The sequence below is a fragment of the Natator depressus genome, chromosome 4, assembly GCF_965152275.1.
Source record: "Natator depressus isolate rNatDep1 chromosome 4, rNatDep2.hap1, whole genome shotgun sequence".
Lineage (NCBI taxonomy): Eukaryota > Metazoa > Chordata > Testudines > Cheloniidae > Natator > Natator depressus.
In genome coordinates, this window is record NC_134237.1 from 71,620,685 (window position 1) to 71,642,892 (window position 22,208).

The 22,208-nt window shown below is 42.2% G+C and overlaps 1 protein-coding gene across 7 annotated transcripts in view; it reads left to right on the top strand.

The window, feature by feature from the left end:
• GALNTL6 (polypeptide N-acetylgalactosaminyltransferase like 6) overlaps positions 1-22,208 on the top strand; it is a 927,841-nt gene that overhangs the window by 846,817 nt on the left and 58,816 nt on the right. For all 7 annotated transcript variants that reach the window (XM_074951162.1, XM_074951163.1, XM_074951157.1 and 4 more), the window contains one exon: positions 3,601-3,708. In XM_074951162.1, the coding sequence (XP_074807263.1) occupies positions 3,601-3,708 (108 nt within the window). The remainder of the gene's footprint in view (positions 1-3,600; positions 3,709-22,208) is intronic.

Here is a 22,208-nt window from a genome sequence, read left to right on the forward strand (position 1 = left end):
AGATGGATTCACAAATGACAAACAGGGGAGTTGCAGAGTAGTGGAAATATTTCCATTTCAGTAGCCAGAATGTTGAGGAAGGAGTAGAATGGCAGAGAGAGAGCTAGAGTTGCAGCTGAGTAAAAGAGAACCCTCCTCTTCATAGCAACTGGGAGGCTACAGGATAGGAGGTGAGAATAGAGAGGGAATGCTCCTTCTCTGTTCCAGAAGTAATTATTTTCAGTGGGTGGGGCTTCACATTTATTAGGCACATGCTAGCTGGAGGCTGATAGAGAAGATGGTGCCGCTGAACACCATACAGGGACAGCACTGTGGTGGTAACTGTTCCCTTACTCAGCTGCTGTACACAATGTGTGTTCCCCATTGCAGAGTTCACCCTACCCAGCAAAATCACCATTATCCTAGACCTTGGCTCTACATGTCTACATAGACCTTCACTTTTCCTGTTACTGTCCTGACTTAAGGTGACGATGATACTGAGATGATCAGCATGCGCTATTGCTGGGTTCTCTATTTGTCTCATTCGTCTGCCAGCACTAATTTGTTGTACCTTTTGGTCTTGTATGAATTTGAATGCACGCTGTTGTGTTCAGTGTAGGGCTGGGGAAGTTTTACTTAGATTTCCTCTGAGCACTTTTGCAATCTGCTCTCTGGGAGGAATATTTAGAATAGCCAAAAGGCATAACAACAGGTGTCTTAACTATGCTACCTTTTCTGATGGTGTATGCTACATATTCCCATCGTTAATTATCTGGTTTCCACACATCCCACGTTGTTTTTTCAGTGAGAGCATAACAGCTCTGGGGTAAATTCCTGGCTCTACTGAAATAATGACAAAATTCCCATTGAGATCAGTAGGGCCAGCATCTCACCGCTGTTGTCTATGTATTGTGTTCTACATTTCCTTAGACCACAAGCACATTTTTCTCTCTGCCTCATGTATACAGAACACACTGGATGCAGAAACTGGGCCCTTTGCATGTGGATATGCATATGCAGAGACTGAACCTTGCAACGTGGAAGCTCTGACAAGATTCTGGGAGATATAGCATCATGTCTTTTTTTTTTTTACTTTGATATTAATTATATTATGTCTTATCTTTCATGCCTCCTTACTGAGTTCTTCATTGTCTCCAGAGCGATCCCTCCAGATGTTTATGAAGTATACTATTGCAGCTTCCACACAGTGTCAATAGAGAACATACTGTCATAGTGACCTTGCTTGACTTCTCAGTGAAGCTAGGTGTCGTTATATGCTTTCCTAGTTGATTACAGAATGCAGATGCTGCAGAGTAACATTTAGGGAATAGGAGAACTCTTAAAAGGTCAAGTTCTTCTACTCTAGAACTTTTCCCAAAGTTTGACTATTTCCCCCAAAATAATCTACAGTAACTCCTCACTTAATGTTGTAGTTACGTTCCTGAAAAATGTGACTTTAAGCGAAACGATATTAAGCAAATCCAATTTTCCCATAAGAATTACTGTAAATGGGGGGGGTTAGGTTTCAGGGAAATTTTTTTTTGCCAGACAAAAGGCATTATATACATTTTAAACAATTTTAAACAAGCAATTTAATACAGGTATACTGTGCAAGCACAGGCATCGACTTTGCCGGGGAGCTCAACCCTCGGCCCGCCCCTCCACCCCTTCCTCTAAGCTCCCACCCTTAACCCGCCTCTTCTCCAACCCGCCTCCGCTCCACCTCCTCCCACTTTTCTCCGCATGCCGCGTCCTAGCTCCTCCCCCATCCCCTCTCCCTCCTGAACGCCGCAAACCAGCTGATTGCCACGGGCAGGAGGCTGGGGGAGCAGGGGGAAGGCGCTGATCCATGGGGTCCGCCGGTAGGCAGGAGGCACGGGGGGAAGAGGAGGGGCTGCCAGTCGTGGACAAAACAGGCAGCCAAATGACATTATAGGGGAGCATTGCACAGCTTTAAACAAGCATTCTTCAGTAATGGAGCAGGGACATAATATCGAAACAACGTTAAGCGAGAGGACATTAAGTGGGGAGTTACTGTACCATGAAAATGTGGGGGAGGAGGTGGGGGTTAATGGAAATTTTGCACTATACAAAAACAGTTTTTCTAACTAACCTAGATAACAAAAGAGTCTTAATCACAAATCTTTTGCTCTTCAAACCTCCAAGAACTGAATAAATCAGCATTACGCTGTGGCTGCAGTTCTCTGTCTGTAAGACTCTGTTTTTCTGTTGCTAATGGTTTCCTCCTTCTCTTTCTGCACATGGGGGTGGTTTGCTTGCTGATGATCTCACAGGTTGGAGGCTGAAAAAGCTGAGACTGCAAGTGCTCTGTACAGAACTAGTGCGGAATCGTGGGTGTTCTGCTTACAGAACAATTTGCAGACTCAGGGAGCTAAGAAAGTTGTTTTGCCAGGGTTATGAAAAGCAAAGTGATTTTACTACTTGACATATTCAGCAGGCTGCTGCATGATTGTGGTAGCCCCAGCACTAGGTCTACAAGTGCATTTTGAACCCTTAGAGTGTGGTTAGTTTTAAAACCTATTTATATGTTTTGCTATCCTATCTACTGTCGTCTCTGATGCTCCCACTGACTTGTTAGTAGAAAGTCAAAATACGCTCTTTAAAATCGGTATGTTTATCCTACAAGTATGTTGATCCATTTTGCCAACCTACCATATTAGTAGTCTGGTTAGCTGACAAACTGAAGTACACCAGTTCTCATGTCACCGAAGTATATAAAGTCATGTCTATCAGAGTTGCTGGGCTGGTTTCCACTGTGACTATTGCATGATTTCAGTCTCCCCCTCTGACAGAAACATCTGTTAAAAACAAGCAATATTGAAGCCCTTGTGAAGAGTGAAATTGCTCATCGCTCATCATCCTGTAGCACACGCATCTGTGGCCTGATTTTCAGAGATGCTGTGCACTTACAGCTTCCACTAACTTCAACTAGACTTGTGGTTGCTCAGCACTTTTGTAAATCAGGCCCTTAAACATTGAAAATGAATATTCCAGTTGGCGCACTTTCTTTCCATATCAGAAGCTTGCACTAAAGATGACACACAAGTGACTTATGCCACTTTCTGTATATATGTGAATTTGGGTAGATAATCTATTTTGATACTTCTGTTTCAGTTTTTCTTTAGAAAAGTACATCCTAGTAAAGAACCAAGCCTTATACTGATTATATACTATAGATTGTAGGCCAAGGGTCCTGAGTTTAACTTCTAAATTATCACCTGATAGGTACGTTTAACTGCATATTGCCAATATGAGACCACTTTTGAAAATTTGGCCTTTTTGGAATTAAAAACGTAATTAGTTAATTTAATTAGCAGTATTAAGAATTTGGAAATTCTTGGATAAAGACATCTTGTTTATATTGTAAAAAGCATTGTTGGTAGCTACTATTCTTTATAGTATAGTTTGTATTGTTCTTTTTTAATGTGATCTCTTTTTGTAGCGAGACCCCAAGTATCAAAACATGGATTTTCCTTCATCTTTCATTCCTAGCTATTCAGAATGAAATAGGACTGTCACTAAGAGGGATCATTGCAGAATGATTTCTGGATTTTATCTTCCCTGCTGGCATTCAGTTGTCACTGTTTGTTTCCTTTTCAGGTTTGGATGTGTGGAGGTGGCATGTTTGATGTTCCATGTTCCAGAGTTGGACACATTTACAGGAAGTACGTCCCTTATAAAGTTCCATCTGGAACCAGCCTGGCACGAGTGAGTAGCTGCTAGTTGAAATTTTCCATCTTTAAAGTGGTCTTTAAGTTGTCAGTCACTTCACTCCTTGGGTCAATTTCTTTATTTAGAATAAAACAATCCAATTCTCCATTTCTCTGACTAGCATATAATGTGCTATTACTTTTGTAATCGCGCCCTTCTAAAGGCAAGGCTTCCAAGAACAAAACAGTGCTCAGTAAAAAATAAAGTTAGAGGCTTCAGAACAGAGGCATATTACTTTCACATTCATGCAAAAGAATATATGAATTACCTGAAGCACAGGATTGCCTTTTACACACTCACTGTGATTGTCAGTCATGGTTTTATAAGCAAAATCTGACAAGTCACTGTGAATTTGATGGTTGATTTTTGGGCAGGATTTTGATCAGTCAGCAAATTAATCCAGCAGCCTACATCTTGTGAAAGGAATATTCTTTGGAACAAAAGAATTGATCAGCAGTGATTTAAATGACTGGTTATAACCTCTGTGAGGACTATGACCACCTTGTTACCATGAGAGAGTAGGGAACCATGAGATCACAATACTCTTTCGAAGAGATTAAACATCTCTATATCCATGAGGTTTTCCTTCTTTAGAGGAAATGGACCTATGAAAACTATACATTTCTTGAGAGAAATGAGGGGCTTGTTCAAGGAATGTCAAAAATGGGAAATTAAGGGCACTGTTGTGACTTCCAGGCAAATATTAGTATTTATTAATCCTTAATTTTAATCTTTTCCATTTAAAATGTTACCAGATGGTTCATTTTTATTTCCATTTTTAGAACATAAAATGGCATAAATATTGGTGTTTGCCCATCACTATAGGGAACATCTTATGAATCATATTTTTTCTTAATAATGAAAATATGTATGAATGAAAAATAAGTCTCTTGCTTTAAGGAGGAGAAGCTCTTGACATCTGTGCTGCAGGACTACACTCACTATAATGATTCCACAGCCTAGCAGACCATAAGCCTAATAAGAGAGACAAGAAATGAATTGTACCCTATCTGCTAACTGCATGCAGTCAAGTTGCCTTTCAGCTAGTTAAAGTAAGAGAGAAAGCCCTGCCCTGGAAGAGCATGTGTGCTGGCAGTAAGCACAGCAAGTGGGAGCCCTAATATGTGATGCAATACGGAACATGAGTGAGTTGATAAGGTAGTGTACAAATAAACCAAGAGCCACTGTAAATGCTTTGAACATACTGTAGGAAATGCTGTTAAATCTGTGCCTCCACTAAGAATAATTCCGTCTTGTCCATTCTCTCAGCTTTTCCAGGAAGATGACTTTCCAGAAGTCCTCTTTACATTGTAGTGACCTGTCTCTTGCTATTGGAACCCAGAGAGACATTAGATAAACACCTTAAAACAGGAGATTTGAACATGAGTTTCTTTTCTCCCTATTGCACTAAAACAGAATAGAATATTTGGATGGCTAGAATGCTCTCTACTCTATGTTAATTGTAGCGGTGGAATGCCATCCGTTCTATCTGAGATATTATCATATGGCTCAGTTCAACAGTTAATTAGCTTCTACAAAACCCCTGCAGCCATGGTGGCTAATCTGGATTCATTAGGCAAAATAGTCCTCTCCTCTGCCTTTCTGTTTGTAATAAGGCAGCTATGAAATATTACATTAAAATTCTCCATATCCTGCAGAAGAGAGTCCCTGACCATCCACAGGATGATTGCCTGGCGTCATTCAGAACTGATAAGCATGTTGTGGGGAAAGAGCTGGTGCCCTAATGGGGAACATTCCATCCTTCCTGTTCGACTAATGGGTCCTAATACATTGCTTGATATTTAGGGGAACCTCTTGGTAGGCATTTGTTTGAAGGGGAATTTGAGTCATTAAGCTTCCAGGCTTACTTGTAGTAGGTTATCTTAAATAGTACTGCTGCTCTTAGGGTGTAATGTTAACTTGAGTCAGGGACACCTAGAGCATATGGATAAGCCTACTCCCTTTTTAGCATTCATATCAATCTAAATAAATAGATAATCTGTCAATCAAGGAAGAGCATTCGGCCCCTGATCCAGCAAAGCAATTCAGCATGGGCATAACTTTATCCCCATTGGCTGATCAAAGTCCAAAAGATAAACAAAGGTCTGGGGAGACAGTCCAAATCTAAAACAGTTATCAAGATCGTATATAGTCTTTTAAGGAACAGGGAAGCCCCACCTTACTGAGCTAGTCTCCCTCTGATTCTGAATCAACTGCCTTATATGAAGTTATTAACTAAGTGGGCACACACAGAGATGATCTGGATGCTGCAGGTGTTTTTGTGTGTGTTTTTGTTTTCCCTTCAGATGCTTCATTTAAAACTGCTCTCCAGTTCAAGATCATGTGAGATTGGTCTCACAGTTCAGGGCAATTGCACCTGTATTTTCCCCACAGTGGTTGAGCAAGGTCACCCACTCCCAGCTTCCCACTCCCCAGCCATTGCCTTTCTGGATGGAGACCTGTGCCCCTTAACCTTTTAACTGGGGTATTCCCAGGGTGCACGGTTCCCTGCCTTCACTGATAGGTTGCCCAAGGACATCTGCTTCCTTTCTCTTCAGAGACTGATAACAGAGTGATTGTCAATAGTTATGTTACCCCACAGCACTTCCTATGCAAGCCTACTTTATTCTTAAGGTAAAAAGCATAATAGAGAAAACATATTAAAAACAATAAAAGAACCTGCACAGTTTCTAATAAACTTACTAGAATTAATCCATGGATTCTAGTAGGCCCAGTCTTTCCAACCCTACCCAAAGGACTTGGGTCCTGTCCATTTGCTAGATCAGGAAGAAGGCCCTGACTCAATTTAAAGCAAGACTATTTATCAAAAAACCCTTTCTTTGTCTGTCAGTCTCTGGAGAGTCCAGTTTGAACTAGTATGTATGCACCAGTGGCTTCTCTGGAGATGTTATAACCTGAGTGAATTGGTCTAGTTGTCGTCCCCACCCCAGCTCTCCTATTTACCCTTCCCCTGGAAATACATACAATTCCACAGTTGTTTTCAATGCAACAAACTCATGTGGGGCTCCCAAAGCAGCCCCCTACAGCTCCTGCCTCTGTGGTTCTGCAGTCCTTGAGCGTGAGCAGCCCCTGCGGAGGGGCTGGACCCCCCCGGGAGAGGGGAGCAGGTGCTCTGGCTGGTAGAACACCATAATTTCTAGGGACAGGGCTGATTACAGGTCAGTAAAGCCTAACTTTAGTACCAGGCAAACTGGTTGGAACTATAATAAAGAACAGATTTATCAGACACCTAGATGAACACAGTATGTTGGGGAAGAGTCAGCACAGCTTTTGTAATGGAAATCATGCCTCACCAATCTACTAGATTTCTTTGAGGGGGTCAACAAGCATTTGGACAAGAATGATCCAGTCAATATAATGTACTTGGACTTTCAGAAAGCCTTTGACAAGGTGCCACACCAAAAGGCTTTTAAGCAAAGTAAGCAGTCATGGGACAAGAGGGAAGGTCCTCCCATGGATCAGTAACTGGTTAAAAGATAGGAAACAAAGGATAGGAATAAACTGTCAATTTTCACAATGGAAAGAGGTAAATAGTGGGGTCCCACAAGAATCTGTACTAGAACCTGCGCTGTTCCACATATTCATAAATGATCTGGAAAAGGGGGTAAACAATAAGGTGGTAAAGTTTGCAGACAATACAAAATTATTCAAGATAGTTAAGTCCAAAGTTGACTGCAAAGAGTTACAAAGGGATCTCATAAAACTGGGTGACTGGGCAACAAAATGGCAGATAAAATTCAGTGTTGATAAGTGCAAGGTAATGCACATTGGAAAACATAATCCCAACTATACATACAAAATGATCGGGTCTAAAGTAGCTGTTACTATTCAAGAAAGAGATTTTGGAATCATCATGGATAGTTCTCTGAAAACATCTACTAAATGTGTAACAGCAGTCAAAAAAGCTAATAATGTTAGGAACCATTAGGAAAGGGATAGATAAGAAGACGGAAAATATCATAATGCCATTCTATAAATCCATGGTGCACCCACACTTCGAAATCTATATGCAGTTCTGGTTGCCCATCTCAAAAAATATATTAGAATTGGAAAAGGCACAGAGGAGGGCAACAGAAATGATTAGGGGTATGGAACAGCTTCCATATGAGGAGAGATTAGGGTTAAAGATTAGGATTAAAGACTGGGACTTTTCATTTTAGAAAAGAGATGACTAAGTGGGATATGATAGAGGTCTATAAAATCATGATGGTGTGGAGAAAGTGAATAAGGAAGTGTTATTTATTCCTTCATATTACACCAGGGGTCACCCAACAAAATTAATAGGCAGTAGGTTTAAAACAAATACAAGCAAGCACTTCTTCACACAACATACAGTCAACCTGTGAAACTCATTGCCAGGAGATGTTGTAAAGGCCAAAACTATAATTGAGTTCAAAAAATAATTAGATATATTCATTGACAAGAGATCCAACAATGGCTATTAGCCAAGATGGTCATGAATACAACCTCATCCTCTGGGTGTTCCTAAACCTCCAACTACCAGAAACTGGGACTGGATGACAGGGGAAGGATCACTCGATAATTGCTCTGGTCCATTCATTCCCTCTGACACATCTGGCCACTGACAGAAGACAGGATACTGAGCTAGCAGGACCATTGGTAGGATCCAGCATAGCCATTCTTATGTTCATTCAAAAACTGGCATAAGGATCACAGTCTCTACTATACTGGCCTATCAAAACGCCATCCATCTGGGCAGTAAGCACTGCAAACCATCACTAGTGTATCATACTATACACCCTAGTATGTATCACGGTGTCATTTGTCTTCTTTCTTTTAGGATCACATTTCACACATTCTCACGCTATCAGTCAAGCCCTGCAAAGCCTAGACGTACTTTTTTTGCTGAAATGTGATCTATAAACTAGGAAATCTCCATGTAAAAAATATTTTGCCAGTGAAAACATTCAGTGCCACAAAAAGTGAGCAAAACAAACTGGAAAAATAAATACCACATTTATAAAGCAGACTCTGACAAACAAAATAAGAGGGAACTACTAAAGAAAAAGACTTTTTTGTAGATGCCTCAGGATGTTGCCGCCTGCCAAACACAGTCAGTCCCCAATTTACAGGTAATTGCACATAGAGCAAGATTAACGGGTGTACAGATGTTAACAGTGATTCCGCTTCCTAAGGAAGCACAAACTGATTATCATTCATTCCAAACCCTACTGTCTTGGCACAAAATCACAGCTACTAATAACTATTTTTGTCTGATTGTTTTATGTGAAATAATTTTCAGTAAAAGAAGTCTTGAAACCTCATACAAGACACTGCCCCAATATATAAGTTCTGGATTCTTTTGCTACATTATTTTAACTACTTTGGTATTCAGAAACATTGCTTCATTTTTATGCATTCTAGCTAAGCCATCATCTCCTAGCCAGTTATCTGGTAAAACAGATTTTAAAATAAGATCAGCCATTTGTTATAGGTACATTCCAGTTTATTAGACAGGTTTTGTAAACTCCATACTAATAGATTTTTCTCTTCATGATTGCCTAAACAACATAAGAGTTCTATCAATAAAAACCCACTGTTCCATGACCTTAGAATTTCAATACATGTCTACAGCAATCTTTTTCATTTGCAAACATTTTAAATCAGACTTTTAGCACCGTCTCCAGAGCATTACACTACTGTAGGCCTTTCTGAACTAGGGATTGGCAAACCCAGTGAAAGTCAACTTTGGATGTTAACCCGAAAATGTGGCGAATCCTAACCTTAACTTGAATTCCTCCCTGCACTCTAGGGCTTGGGATCCCAGAGCCCGGTGATCCTCTGACCCAGCAGGCACAGCATGATGACATTTGCCTCATTGCACTATGTTGCTGAATTGGACTTGCAAGAGTTTGGGTTCAGTTCAAGAGGCAGGGATTAAGGTGGGTTCAGATTCCCAGCTGAACCACTTGCTCAGCCTTTTCCTGTGGCTTTTTAAAGGGCTCTGTAGACCGAGATACTGTAGGCATACCATCTTGTGCTGTGATTCCCAAAGCCAGAGCATTAGGCGTGTTGACTTTTTTTTCTAGCTGTGAACAATGTTTGGGGTTTGCTGAAAACAGCACTTTTGAACATTTTTGTCCGTTTCCAGCCACGTTATAGGACAAAGTAGAATCAGTGAGTTAGATGAAGCACGTCCATAAAGTTACATTATCCACTGACCTCAATGCAAACTGACAGATGGCTCCTTTTGTATTTTTTTTAAAGCCGTCTTCACAAAAGAGACTGAGGCAGCTCCTGTGTAAGGTGACAGCACAGGTAGCTTTGCAGTCACTCAGTCCTTTAGCCCAGCAAGAAGCAATAGACTTCAATTGTGATCCAGCAGTCACCATAAATGACAGAAACATCAGCTTGGAATGAGCAGGTCATTTGGGGCATTATCCTCTTGCAGTAACACAATTATATATAACATAACAATGCAGTTTTCCCTCTTAAGTTCTGAGTTTTCATTATAGTACCTCTTATAACATTTAGACATATTTATAAGTCCATAGTCAAAATTAATTAATAGCTGAATCAAAGTCTCAACCCAGTCTCAACAATAAAGGTCTCAATTGTTTTAAGAAGGAAGTTTGAATAAATATCTGCATGGTAATTTTTGAATGCAAGAAAAACAAAACAATCACCATCTCAGTAGTTTTAGATGCTTTCTTCAAGCTAACAAAAATGTTTTGTTTTAAAGGGGAGAAAGAAACTACCTGCTTATTCATGGTCTATTAATCATTTGAAAAGGAAAAACTAAAACTGATAAATATATTCTATCCAGAAGGATAACTAGTTTGCAATGGCAGTAACTACTTTTTGGAATTTATTTGCTGGATTATCAAAGCAATGTTGTCTAGTAGCTAGAGAAACATATTGGGAGTCTGGACTCCTGGATTGTATTTCTAGCTTTGCCACTCCCAAGCTGTGACCTGTGGTAAATCGTTTAGCCTCATTGTGGCTCATTATGCCCTTCTGTAAAATGGGCAACAAAATATTTGCCTGTTTTAAGGAGGTGTTGCTAAACTGTCATAGGGCTTCATGGCCCGGGAAATAGAAGGGGTAAATAACAGTCTGTATCCAAACTCTGCATGCACTGCATAGTGCTTCCATTGCAAGATGTGGTTACAGCATGCAACTGAGGGTGAATAAAAATAACAGAGCATATTAATAGCAGTGTATAGAGGCAGTAAAGCCACATGGCAAAGTGACTTTCACCAGCATACAGAAAGCAGCTTGAGTTTCTAGCTCCTTACTCTTTCAGTAATGCAATTAATATATATCACTAATTCTGTCTGACTGAAACGCAAACATTTCCGGAGAGAAACATGGCATCTACTTTGCAGCAGCAGCACTACCACAGTCTTTAGGATGGAAGAGGGATTAATATCTGTTTTCTTGCAAAAAGTGCCATGAGATTTTTAATGAATGTAACAGTCAGGGCCTCTGTTTTATTTCACATCTGAAATACGGCACCTCTCATTCTGCACTGTGGCTTCCAACTCTATTCGAAGGCACTGATTTCAGAGCTGCAGAGAATCCCTGAGTGAAGGAGTGCCTGTGTACGATGGTGATTGACACTTTGTTGACACAATAAACTAAAACTAGGGTCTAGGATAAATAGCCAATGAGAGAAAAACCTATTGTAATAAGTAAGATACGCAATCTGCTTAAAAGAGGTCCTGCTTACGACTGCCAGCTTCCTGGAAAATGTTCAGATTGCCACTAGAGCAACAGGAACTGGTTACAGGACCCAAATATGATACAACAGCTTAATATTGACAAAACCAAAGTGCACGGATTGGGGATCAGGCTGGCGTATGTGCAGAGAGTGAGGTAGGCACAAAGGAGAAGAAATGGGTTACAAAGTTGGAATGGCACAAATAATAAAAGCATTGTACTGCTTTACAGCCAGGGGAAAAACCATTTTCTGCCTAATAACTGCGGGAGAAATTGGGAGCAGAAATAGTATTTTTATGATTTAACAACTGTCTAAAAAGTCAATTGAAAAAAAATCCATAGGATAGATCCAAGCAGTTTCATGCACCATGGAGGGTTCTGTGTATTGCTCATAAATATTGTCATTCCAATCTGGCATGCCATCCCTGTCTCTAAAACAGGAAACTATAATATTCCTGTTAGGGACGGATCCATTTAAATTTTGCTTCCCTGGAATCTTTACCAGCCAGTTGTGCTATGCAGCCCCCAGCTGTTAAGCAGTCATTCCATTCCCAAGAATAAAATCTCTGCTTCTGCCCAGCTGAGTTGCCTGAATCACCATAATCATAATGTCACACAGGACTCACCTGAACATGTTTAATGAAGAGGTATACAGCATTTGGTGGGAGAGATTAATCTGTCAGCCCCAAAAGAAAAAAAAACAGGAACCGAAAATGGCCCAAAACATTCCAACAAGAATAGCGATTGAGTAAGAAAGTGCACATTTATCTCTCTCTGTAGCTGTGTTGAACTCTACCTTGTGTTGAAGTCCTGAACTGTCCAAAGAAAGTGAAAGGGGGAAAGTAATTTTAATTTAACGAACATGTGATGTAAAATTATTGTTAAAAAAAAAAAAGCATAGAACAGAGTCACAAAATTATTTTAAGTGAGTTTGCCTAAATTAAAAGAACTGGTGATTAAGGGTTTTCAAGGCTCCTAGTGAGGTAAGAGTTGTAGCATCAAAGTAAAGTGTAATTAAAACAAGATGAGGTTCATGCATGGGACAACTGGATACTTTGCTTCGATTGCTCAATTTCAGTGGAGTGAGATTGTCAACACGTTTGGAGACATCGGTCAGCTTCATGATCACAACTGTCTCCACCCCACACAAGCACATATGCATGTACCATCACACCATTAAGCTTTCTTCATCCTTATCCAGAAAGTTGTTCTGACCAGACATGACATGGAGAGAGACCCAGATGACATTTTAATCTTTGTGGGCTGTGCCCTGAGAAACTCCTGAGATGTAATCCTAAGATTCTTGCCACTTCCCTACCTGACGTGTCAATTCCCAACCTTGTTTTCCTATGTCTTTTTTTTAATCTTTCTATATTTGTTTTCCTTATTGAGTCTGGCTTAACCAGCCAGGTCAAATCTAACCTAGCAATGCTTTGCTGTGATCAGTTTGGCATGCTGAAAATAGTGCTGGGGGCTGTATCTGTGCTTTTCCAGTAGCTGACCTACAACCCAGAAACAAAAGCTTCATTTTCCTTTCTTTTGCTATTCTTTACTCCTTCCGCCCTAGGTAGGTATTGGAGGAGACAGGATCACACTGTAATAACTGAAGCTGGGGACCTGAGATCTACCATGCCGCCCAAAACTAACTCTTCTTCTTGACAAAGATATTTGATGCCATTTGAGAGACTGTCACACAGAGTTTCCAGTTAAAAGACTCCATAAATAGGGAGAGAGGGACTAAGGGAGATGTAATGATTTATGTGAATTTATTTATTTTTTGTTATACTTTAACTTTTTTGTGAGTCTAACAAATAGTAGATGAGTTTTTAATTTGGTATAGAACAAGCAAATGTTGTCCCTGTCAGCAAAAACCCTGAACACCAGATCTGTGCTTGCAGAAACCTGCATGGAACACGGAGGGAGAAGCACAGGTTGCAGGAGGGAAGAAGACACCAGGTGGTCAGTTTGTATGCACATGGCTAAGATAGTTCTCTTAATAAAATATCCAGTTTAGTTTTAGAACCATGGAGTCTTCTCATGTTAATACAAGGCTTTTTTATTACAACATTAGCATATCTTAAAATTGAAACTTCCTAAACCCCCCATTTTTAATGGATGCATTGGCTGGGAATGATTCCCAAGTAACACAGCCCTACAACATGTGGGAGGAGGAAATACCTGTTGCCCTCCCATTTTCTAGTCAGTCCTCCTACCATTAACTCCTCTCTCTCTCTTTTTTTCTTAAAAAAAAAAAAAAAAAAAGATTTAACCAAGTTTCATGGTTTCCCACCAGCAGCCATGCAGGTGAGTTATTCCAGTTTAGAGTTGGAGTATTTCCTGCTTGCCTAACATTGCAGGTGAGAGAAGCATAGGGTCTGAAAGTCCAGAGAAGTGGAGCACTGAAAGGGGGGTGCTTATTGATGTATGTTCTCCTCCTGCTGGGCTGCTCTGAAAAGCTCTCCACTGCAGAAAAGCTTTGGTGGGGTTTTTTTGAGAGCTGCCAGTGACCAATTTACTTCCAATATATTAGCCACAGAACCAGAATCTACCACTTTCCAAAGCTCATGCATTTTGGAAGGGCATAAATATTTTTTGCTTGGATAAGACCCTAATATGGGTCTTATAAACATTTACAAATAAACCATTTGTGTTACTTCTTTAATATATGGTCGGAGCTTACTCTAGCTTTCATAAGAGCAAACATGCATTCAAGTCACGTATTAAGATTGATTGCTTCTTGAATGTGTTTTTCAGCATTGGACTTTACTCCTTTAAACAAAAAGGTGTGTGGTAATTATTAAGGCTATATTGTCAGCATGTGTAGAGATAACCAGGATAATGAGCTCAAGATGACTTGATTCAACAAACCTCCTTTAGAGCAGTCAAACTATGAGGAAGCTGGTTTGTATTATTTGAACGTTGTAATTGACTATTTCAGAAAGCGCTTCTTACTGATAGCTGAGTCCAGGGAATAAAGTTCCTTACACTTACACTAAGGGTATGTCTACACTACGAAATTAGGTCAAATTTATAGAAGTCGGTTTTTTAGAAATCGTTTTTATATATTCGAGTGTGTGTGTCCCCACAGAAAATGCTCTAAGTGCATTAAGTGAATTAACTCGGCGGAGCGCTTCCACAGTACCGAGGCAAGCGTCGACTTCCGGAGTGTTGCACTGTGGGTAGCTATCCCACAGTTCCCGCAGTCTCCGCTGCCCATTGGAATTCTGAGTTGAGATCCCAATGCCTGATGGGGCTAAAACATTGTCGCGGGTGGTTCTGGGTACATATCGTCAGGCCCCCGTTCCGTCCCTCCCTCCGTAAAAGCAGCAGCAGACAATCGTTTCGCGCCTTTTTTCTTGAGTTACCTGTGCAGACGCCATACCACGGCAAGCATGGAGCCCGCTCAGGTAACCGTCACCCTATGTCTCCTGGGTGCTGGTAGACGTGGTACTGCATTGCTACACAATAGCAGCAACCCATTGCCTTCTGGCAGCAGACGGTGCAGTAGGACTGGTAGCCGTCATCGTCATGTCTGAGGTGCTCCTGGCCACGTTGGCCAGGAGCGCCTGGGCAGACATGGGTGCTGGGACTACATTAGAAGTGACTTGACCAGGTCATTCTCTTTAGTCCTGCAGTCAGTCCTATTGAACCGTCTTATGGTGAGCAGGCAGGCGATATGGATTGCTAGCAGTCCTACTGTACCTTCTTCTGCCAGGCAGGCAAGAGATGAGGATGGCTAGCAGTCCGACTGCACCATCTTCTGCCGAGCAGCCATGAGATGTGGATGGCTTGCAGTCCTTCTGCACCGTCTGCTGCCAGCCAAAGATGTAAAAGATAGATGGAGTGGATCAAAACAAGAAATAGACCAGATTTGTTTTGTACTCATTTGCTTCCCCCCCGCCCCGTCTAGGGGACTCATTCCTCTAGGTCACACTGCAGTCACTCACAGAGAAGGTGCAGCGAGGTAAATCTAGCCATGTATCAATCAGAGGCCAGACCAACCTGCTTCTTCCAATAAGAACAATTACTTAGGTGCACCATTTCTTATTGGAACCCTCCGTGAAGTCCTGCCTGAAATACTCATTGATGTAAAGCCACCTCCTTTGTTGATTTTAATTCCCTGTAAGCCAACCCTGTAAGCCATGTCATCAGTCACCCCTCCCTCCGTCAGAGCAACGGCAGACAATCATTCCGCGCCTTTTTTTTGTGCGGATGCCATACCAAGGCAAGCATGGAGGCCGCTCAGCTCACTTTGGCAATTAGGAGCACATTAAACACCACACGCATTATCCAGCAGTATATGCAGCACCAGAACCTGGCAGAGCGATACTGGGCGAGGAGGCGACGTCAGCGCGGTCATGTGAGTGATCAGGACATGGACACAGATTTCTCTGAAAGCATGGGCCCTGCCAATGCATGCATCACGGTGCTAATGGGGCAGGTTCATGCTGTGGAACGCCGATTCTGGGCTCGGGAAACAAGCACAGACTGGTGGAACCGCATAGTGTTGCAGGTCTGGGACGATTCCCAGTGGCTGCGAAACTTTCGCATGCGTAAGGGCACTTTCATGGAACTTTGTGACTTGCTTTCCCCTGCCCTGAAGCACATGAATACCAAGATGAGAGCAGCCCTCACAGTTGAGAAGCGAGTGGCGATAGCCCTGTGGAAGCTTGCAATGCCAGACAGCTACCGGTCAGTCAGGAATCAATTTGGAGTGGGCAAATCTACTGTGGGGGCTGCTGTGATGCAAGTAGCCCACGCAATCAAAGATCTGCTGATATCAAGGGTAGTGACCCTGGGAAATGTGCAGGTCATAGTGGATGGCTTTGCTGCAATGGGATTCCCTAACTGTGGTGGGGCCATAGACGGAACCCATATCCCTATCTTGGCACCGGAGCACCAAGCCGGCGAGTACATAAACCGCAAGGGGTACTTTTCAATAGTGCTGCAAGCTCTGGTGGATCACAAGGGACGTTTCACCAACATCAACGTGGGATGGCCGGGAAAGGTACATGACGCTCGCATCTTCAGGAACTCTGGTCTGTTTCAAAAGCTGTAGGAAGGGACTTTATTCCCAGACCAGAAAATAACCGTTGGGGATGTTGAAATGCCTATAGTTATCCTTGGGGACCCAGCCTACCCCTTAATGCCAGGGCTCATGAAACCATACACAGGCAGCCTGGACAGTAGTCAGGAGCTATTCAACTACAGGCTGAGCAAGTGCAGAATGGTGGTAGAATGTGCATTTGGACGTTTAAAGGCGTGCTGGCGTAGTTTACTGACTCACTTAGACCTCAGCAAAACCAATATTTCCACTGTTATTACTGCTTGCTGTGCGCTCCACGATATCTGTGAGAGTAAGGGGGGGATGTTTATGGCGGGGTGGGAGGTTGAGGCAAATCGCCTGGCTGCTGGTTATGCGCAGCCAGACACCAGGATGGTTAGAAGAGCGCAGGAGGGCGCGGTATGCATCAGAGAAGCTTTGAAAACCAGTTTCATGACTGGACAGGCTACGGTGTGAAAGTTCTGTTTGTTTCTCCTTGATGAAACCCCCCGCCCCTTGGTTCACTCTACTTCCCTGTAAGCTAACCACCCTCCCCTCCTCCCTTCGATCACCGCTTGCAGAGGCAATAAAGTCATTGTTGCTTCACATTCATGCATTCTTTATTCATTCATCACACAAATAGGGGGATGACTAATAAGGTAGCCCAGGAGGGGTGGTGGAGGAGGGAAGGAAAATGCCACACAGCACTTTAAAAGTTTACAACTTTAAAACTTATTGAATGCCAGCCTTCTGTTTTTTGGGCAATCCTCTGTGGTGGAGTGGCTGGTTGGCTGGAGGCCCCCCCACCGCGTTCTTGGGCATCTGGGTGAGGAGGCTATGAAACTTGGGGAGGAGGGCGGTTGGTTACACAGGGGCTGTAGTGGCAGTCTGTGCTCCAGCTGCCTTTGCTGCAGCTCAACCATACACTGGAGCATAGTGGTTTGATCCTCCAGCAGCCTCAGCATTGAATCCTGCCTCCTCTCATCAAGCTACCACCACATTTGAGCTTCAGCCCTCTCTTCAGCCCGCCACCTACTCTCTTCAGCCTTCCACCTCTCCTCCTGGTCATTTTGTGCTTTCCTGCACTCTGAAATTGTCTGCCTCCACGCATTCATCTGTGCTCTGTCAGTGTGGGAGGACAGCATGAGCTCAGAGAACATTTCATCACGAGTGCGTTTTTTTTTCTTTCTAATCTTCACTAGCCTCTGGGAAGGAGAAGATCCTGTGATCATTGAAACACATGCAGCTGGTGGAGGAAAAAAAAGGGACAGCGGTATTTAAAAAGACACATTTTATAAAACAGTGGCTACACTCTTTCAGGATAAACCTTGCTGTTAACATTACATACATAGCACACGTGCTTTCGTTACAAGGTCGCATTTTGCCTCCCCCCAGCACGTGGCTACCCCCTCAACCCTCCCCCCTCCCCATGGCTAACAGCGGGGAACATTTCTGTTCAGCCACAGGCAAACAGCCCAGCAGGAACGGGCACCTCTGAGTGTCCCCTGAAGAAAAGCACCCTATTTCAACCAGGTGACCATGAATGATATCTCACTCTCCTGAGGATAACACAGAGAGATAAAGAACGGATGTTGTTTGAACGCCAGCAAACATACACTGCAATGCTTTGTTGTACAATGATTCCCGAGTACATGTTACTGGCCTGGAGTGGTAAAGTGTCCTACCATGGAGGACTCAATAAGGCTGCCCTCCCCAGAAACCTTTTGCAAAGGCTTTGGGAGTACATCCAGGAGAGCCGCGAATGCCAGGGCAAATTAATCATTAAACATGCTTGCTTTTAAACCATGTATAGTATTTTAAAAGGTACACTCACTGGAGGTCCCTTCTCCACCTGCCAGGTCCAGGAGGCAGCCTTGGGTGGGTTCGGGTGGTACTGGCTCCAGGTCCAGGGTGAGAAACAGTTCCTGGCTGTCGGGAAAACCGGTTTCTCTGCTTGCTTGCTGTGAGCTATCTACAACCTCATCATCATCATCTTCTTCTTCGTCCCCAAAACCTGCTTCCGTGTTGCCTCCATCTCCATTGAAGGAGTCAAACAACACGGCTGGGGTAGTGGTGGCTGAACCTCCTAAAATGGCATGCAGCTCATCATAGAAGCGGCATGTTTGGGGCTCTGACCCGGAGTGGCCGTTCGCCTCTCTGGTTTTCCGGTAGGCTTGCCTCAGCTCCTTAAGTTTCACGCGGCACTGCTTCGGGTCCCTGTTATGGCCTCTGTCCTTCATGCCCTGGGAGATTTTGACAAAGGTTTTGGCATTTTGAAAACTGGAACGGAGGTCTGATAGCACGGATTTCTCTCCCCATACAGCGATCAGATCCCATACCTCCCGTTCAGTCCATGCTGGAGCTCTTCTGCGATTCTGGTACTCCATCGTGGTCACCTCTGCTGATGAGCTCTGCATGGTCACCTGCAGCTTGCCACGCTGGCCAAACAGGAAATGAGATTCAAAAGTTCGCGGTTCTTCTCCTGTCTACCTGGCCAGTGCATCTGAGTTGAGAGTGCTGTCTAGAGCGGTCACAATGGAGCACTCTGGGATAGCTCCCGGAGGCCAATACCATCTAATTGTGTCCACAGTACCCCAAATTCGACCCGGCAAGGCCGATTTAAGCGCTAATCCACTTGTCAGGGGTGGAGTACGGAAATCGATTTTAACAGCCCTTTAAGTCGAGAAAAAGGGCTTCATCGTGTGGAGGGGTGCAGGTTTACATCGATTTAACGCTGCTAAATTCGACCTAAAGTCCTAGTGTAGACCAGGGCTAAAAGGTCTAGACCCTCTTAAGTTGAAGCTTTGTAGCTAGCTAGTCAGTATTTTGTGAGATTCTGTGTATTTTAAAGGGAAATGGTTCAAATATTGTGGAGCAAAAACTGGTCCATGGTTAACGTTGCATTCTACTTTCCATTGTAAGCCCAATGGTGCCTCTTCCCCACTAAAAGATATACTTTTCAGTCTCCCCTCAATTAATATCATTTGAAATCTCTTAGAAGATAAAACATGTTATAACTAAAATGTAATAAGAAAGCATTAATACCTATTTTCTATGTCCTAGATCTTTAAAACAGATATCTGAAAACATTTGAGTAGGTGCAAAAATTGTCCACTGGTTACACATTCCAAAATTTAAGAGGAAAGGATTTAACTATATATTAAAAGTTATTAAGTACCAATCAAGGAATGTCGGAAGGAATGTTAAAATTCCTGTTATGTCCTCAGATATGATGGTGATATGAATAGCTACATAGATAGGCTCTTCAGGGGTTCTCATGAGTCTTAGGAAGATTTCAAGAGTATGATGAGCTTGCCATCCTGCTTGTTCAGCTAAAGAGTCCCAATGCCCACTCCTACAAATCTTGGGCCTAGTCAGTACCTTGAGCATCTCAATGTTGGACATTATTATGTAAGGAAAGACTACTTTAGGCACTTTTAGAAATTTCTAAAATGTATCGGTGTCTCTGGCCATTTAAGATCGAGCTCTGGCCCTGTTTCAGGTTCAGTCCAAAATCAAGGTATTCTGGGGTTTATTGTTATAGCAGGGGAATGATAGGTTGGGAAGCAGTGCATACTGGGAAGGATGACAGAGATGTATGATTTTGCCATTTCAGAAAGAGGTAGGAATGGAAGGTAATAGGGCAAGCTGTTGAGTCTCTCCAGACAAGGTGCCTGGGAGGGGTTTTAAAAGAGTCTTATAAAAGACAACAATCAAAGAGTTGGGTAAAGTACCCCGAGGAAAGGTTGGTGTTGTGGGCTAGAAAGCCAGAGGCTCAGTGGGAGGGTAGAGAAAGACCTTAAAAGATTAGGCGATCCTCTTAAGAAATTCACTGCTTATGGTTTTCCACCAAAAGGCTGTGAAAAAGCCAAATAGTAAAGGTTGATTGGGAGTCCGTGCATGGAAGGGTGACGATTTGTCTTGGTGAAGGACCATTTGTGAGCCCCTGCACCAACAAGTGGAGGTTTAAAGGACTTCTTTTGGACTTTTATTTTGCTGGACTCGTTTCTTCAGAAAGGATGGAGTATATTTCGTTAAGCCAGAGATCTAGACTACTCTACAAAGGAAGGGGGAAACTGAGGCAGTAGCTACATTTGCTACTGAAGAGGTAAGCCACTGCTACAGTTATTTACCTGTTTCCTCTTCCTTGGTGTCCTGTAGGACTCATGGTACTAAGTCAATGATCGGATGGCATCGTTTAAAAAAAAATAGTATCATAATACTTTTAAAACTCTAAAACCCGTCTAAAATAGTTTTCAATTAAAACGTGGGATAAACAGAATTCATGAGGGGATGATGTGCTACTGTAAAGGCAATACTAGCACTCATGGTTTTGCCTCTTCCGATTAATGTGGTTAAAATCTAGTTTAGCTCAGTCTACACAGGCAAGGGCAAATAGTATTCTCACATGGTTGGGAGATTTCCATGTTATAATGTTCCCTCAAAGAGAGCCATATTGCCTTTGTAGCTCTCATTCTTATATCAGATTTATATTTCCTTTTGTCATGGCGACACCCCATTCCCTTACTACTGAAGGCTAATTTCATGTAAATTACCCAGAAGAATTGTGTTGTTTTGTTTCCAATGAAATAGCAACAAAATTCAACCTTGTGTGGGGCATAAGTCATTCAGAACAGGGACTTCAGTGTTGTGATTTCTTAAACTCCCTTAATTGCACATGCCCCCATTCTTCAGGTTTTAATGTGTTTGCTTCACAGAGACAAAGCACACAGTAACTTATCTTACAGCACCAGCCGAATGTACTTCATTTGTGATGTATCTCGCTGTCTTTGTATTCAGATAAGCCTTATTAGTTCGGAGATATCTAGGTTTGTGCAGATGCTTGAAGCAAACTAAATTAATAAAATTCAGGAGAGTGGTTTTCAAATGAATCTTGAAAGCAAATCAGAATAGGAATCAGGCTCACAAATATGCACAGACAATTCTGAAAGGCTACATTACCTTCTGTTGCTGATTTTCAGATGTATATTGTCCTCTATCTTATTACAGAACATATCAGCATTTTGCAGCTCTAGCATTCTATAAACAGAACATTACACGGTTTGAGGATCTTGTTTTTACAAACAAGGCTATAAGATTCCTTTAGTGTCAGAATGTCACCCAATGTGATGTGCGTATGGTGTTTTTGTTTTGCGTTGGACAGCTGTGGAAGTGCAGATTTTAACTTGACAGAGAAAGAAAATGAAAGCCAATTAGAGAAACTTCTGGAAAAAGGGGCATCTGTGAAGATGCACGTTAAGTGTATGAGGGGGAGAGATGAATGTACTGAGTCCATACCCAACGCTGAACAGATAATAATAATTTTGTGGGGTTTGGTTGTATCAATTATCTGTTGCCGCCTTAATCTATAAGACCTCTTTCTGAATCTGTCAAAACAGTCAATAAAGGAGAACCAGGTGCCGTATTTATTTGGACTTTCACAAAAGTCTTTGTCAAAGTCTGTCACTCAAATTGTTTAAAAAAAAACTGAATAGCCATAGGTTGAGAAACTGGCTAAGCAAAATATAGGAATAAATGGTCAGCTTTCATCATGGGAGGTTAGCACCACGTTACCACAAGGTTTCATGCTAGGACTAGTGTTTAACATTATTAATTATATGAAAAAGGAGGCAAAGGTATGAAAATTGCAGAAGACAAAATTATTCCAGTTAGTCAAGATTAAAGAAAACTGAGAGAAACTTAAGAGGCATGTAACAAAGCCAGGTGAATAGGCAACATGATGAATGCT